We start from the raw sequence: 3125 nt of genomic DNA, 5'->3' as shown, positions 1-3125 counted from the left end.
GACTAAATGAATAAATGGGTGCCTTCAAAATAAAACATGTTCAATGAAGAGACTATTCTAAGAGCCTTTCATATCAATAGTGGTCAATATAATCTTCTGCATTCATGAATGTAATGAGTATAAAAACCACAGCAAAAATTTTGTGAGATAATATTGTAGAAAGTTACCATACCCAGAGTTGAGCTTAAATTTTAATTAAAAATTAAACTAATCATTCAGAGTGTCTGCAATGGTTAAGTTTATTTATTACTTCTATATAATAGTTTTTACTTATATATTTAAACTCTGATTATAAACAATATAAATGATGATTTGATATTGAAAACTATGAAGTCAAATTTTTATTTCTGTTGTGTTTTGTAAACTGTAAGTACCTGTCTGACATTTGTTGTCTACAATTCAATGTAATAAATGCAAAATAGTCCCAGGAGGACAGGTAAAATCCATGAAACAGAAACTTTTATTTGCATCTTAACAAATTGTAGGCAGGCATTCAGTCTGGACACACACTTTCTAAACCAGCCAAGTTTTATAGATGTAATTGGAGGGGTCTCCATGAAGATATTCCTTATTCAATCACAAGGCTTTACTGGGGCATTTTTTTAGTCTTTTTATAATGAAATAGAAGAAAATCACTCTTCCGTCAAGCAGCCAATATATGCCTCAGTCTGCAGCAGGTAATCTAAAACAGATATAACAGAAACAAAGTTAAGAATTATCGGCAGATATGCTAAGTGTAGTGGAAGGCATCTTCCTTTTTGTTGCAATTATTGAGTCAATACTGGGAGTTTTAGGGAATGGGATTATTGGACTGGTAAACTTCACTGACTGTGTGAAGAATAAGTTCTCTATGCTTAGCTTTATTCTCACTGGCCTAGCTATTTCTAGAATTTGTCTGATATGGCTGATAATAATAAATGGATTTATGCAGTTATTCTCTCCATATACGTATTGCTCTGGTAACCTAATTGTATATGTTAGTTACATGTGGGAAATTATCAATCAATCAAGTATCTGGTTTGCCACCAGCCTTAACATCTTCTATTTCCTGAAGATAGCAAATTTTTCCCACTATGTATTTCTCTGGTTGAAAAGTAGAATCAATAGAATTCTTCCTCTTCTGGTGGGATCCTTGCTTCTTTCGTGGTTACTTACTTTTCCACAACTTGTGAAGAGTATTAATGATCGTAAAATGAAGACTAGAAACACAACCTGCCAATTCAAGACGGTTAAAAGTGAATACTTTATTCATCAGGTTTTGCTAAATCTTGGAATCATTTTCTTCTTTATACTATCCTTAATTACATGTTTCTTGTTAATCATTTCCCTCTGGAGACACAATAGACAAATGCAATCGAATGCCACAGGATTCAGAGACCCCAGCACAGAAGCTCATGTGAAGGCAATGAAAGTTTTGATATCTTTCATCATTCTCTTTATCTTATATTTTATAGGCCTTGCCATACTAATGTCATATTTTGCTGTGCCAGAAAACAAACTGCTGGTGATTTTTGGAATGATAACCACAGTCATCTATCCCTGGGGTCACTCATTTATCCTGATTCTAGGAAACAGCAAACTAAAGCAAGCTTCTTTGAGGGTACTGCAGCAATTAAAGTGTTGTGAGAAAGGGGAAAATCTCAGAGCCACATAGACAAGCTTGGGGAGAAATTGATGTTCGGGGAGAAATGGATGTTCTAGGAGAATAATCCGGTGAAGAAATCCTTGAAGATCTATTTCACTTGCACCGCATTCTTACATTGCTTTTTGACTGTGTTATTGAGCATCATTGAAATCTTCCATAATGGGCTTGACTACATCTTAGGGAATCTCACTCTTTGAGGAGATTTTAATCTCACACTCAAATTCAGTGGTTTATTCAGATTCCTGACCTGCAACTTCTTGCCACATACCTCCCGGAGGGAAAATATCCACTTTTAGACTGTTCACTGGAAAGATTATGACAGTGAGAATAAGCATCTAAAACAAGACTTTTCTCTAAGCACAGCGCTGGGGGAAAAAAAAGATAAAAAGAAAAAGAAATTTTAAAAAATCAAACAAGACTTTTCATTGTGTTTTACCTGACTTCCCTGAAGGATTGACATCTATTCTCCAAGAAGACCCAAAGAAAAAGAAACTAAGACCAAGAAAGTTATGATCAATCTTGACATTTAGAACATGGAAGTGAGGGACAGACGGGGGTGCTTCTTCTGAGTGTGCTAGTTTAATTCTTTAAAAAGGTTGCTTTTATTTTCACTGTTTAAAATCTAACATCCTTTTTTACTAGCGTATGTTTGATGTAGTAGCAGCAATCACAGTAGTAGATACAGTTTGGTGAAAATAGCTAGGGAAACAGAGTCTCCTCGGGGGAGATTGGATCAGAGCACTGATGAAATGAATCTTTATACTCTTCAAATACAATGATTTGAGATGAAGCAAGGTCATGAACCAATCAGAGTTAGAGTTGAGTAAAGATTCTACTAGAAGTACGGATGCAAAGGACTCGACATAGTCCCTGACCAAGGGACACAAGATTGAACCCGGGATAATATCTGTGTGAAGTATGAAATGTTCTGCTCTAGAGTTTCATACACACACACACACACACACACACACACATTCATAAAGACTTGAACTCACAGACATATTTCAAATGTGGATTTTTAAAATATATTTTTATGCCCAACCCAGGATATGAACTGAGTGACTTGCAAAAATGCCTGATAGCTGTAATATTTCTAAATATAAAGGCTTAATCCATGTTCTGTGAGATTTCCAAATCAATATTTTTTATATTTTTAAACTAATAAGTTTGGAGTGTACAGACAGTTAAGAAATAATAGAAAAAAATAATGCTACTACCCAGTTTCAACCAAATATACAAGGTTGGTTTATTGAAATTATATCAACAATCATGTCCTCTATGTAGATTACATTGGAATGTATCCATTTTTCCATAAAAAATGATTTGTAATCATCATTTTTGAGGATGCATAATAGCTCATCATACAGATATATAATAATATATTTAATGTTTATCATATTGTTTATATTTCTGTTGTCTTCAGTTCTCCACTGATACAAATAAGTGTAATATGAGTATTGTAGAACATGAATACTATTCA

The 3125-nt window shown here is 34.0% G+C and overlaps 1 protein-coding gene across 1 annotated transcript; it reads left to right on the top strand.

The window, feature by feature from the left end:
* Positions 1-727: 727 nt before the first annotated feature.
* Positions 728-1654, top strand: TAS2R10 (taste 2 receptor member 10). Its single transcript, XM_069491314.1, has one exon. The coding sequence runs from the start codon at positions 728-730 to the stop codon at positions 1652-1654; it is 927 nt and encodes a 308-aa protein (XP_069347415.1).
* Positions 1655-3125: the final 1471 nt, after the last annotated feature.

This window comes from Eulemur rufifrons, chromosome 16, assembly GCF_041146395.1.
Source record: "Eulemur rufifrons isolate Redbay chromosome 16, OSU_ERuf_1, whole genome shotgun sequence".
Taxonomy (NCBI): Eukaryota; Metazoa; Chordata; class Mammalia; order Primates; family Lemuridae; genus Eulemur; species Eulemur rufifrons.
This window is presented reverse-complemented; position numbering and strand designations above follow the sequence as displayed.

What these genes read in the sequence shown, in the direction of transcription:
- TAS2R10 (XM_069491314.1), top strand. Translation starts at nt 728, where the DNA reads ATGCTAAGTGTAGTGGAAGGCATCTTCCTTTTTGTTGCAATTATTGAG.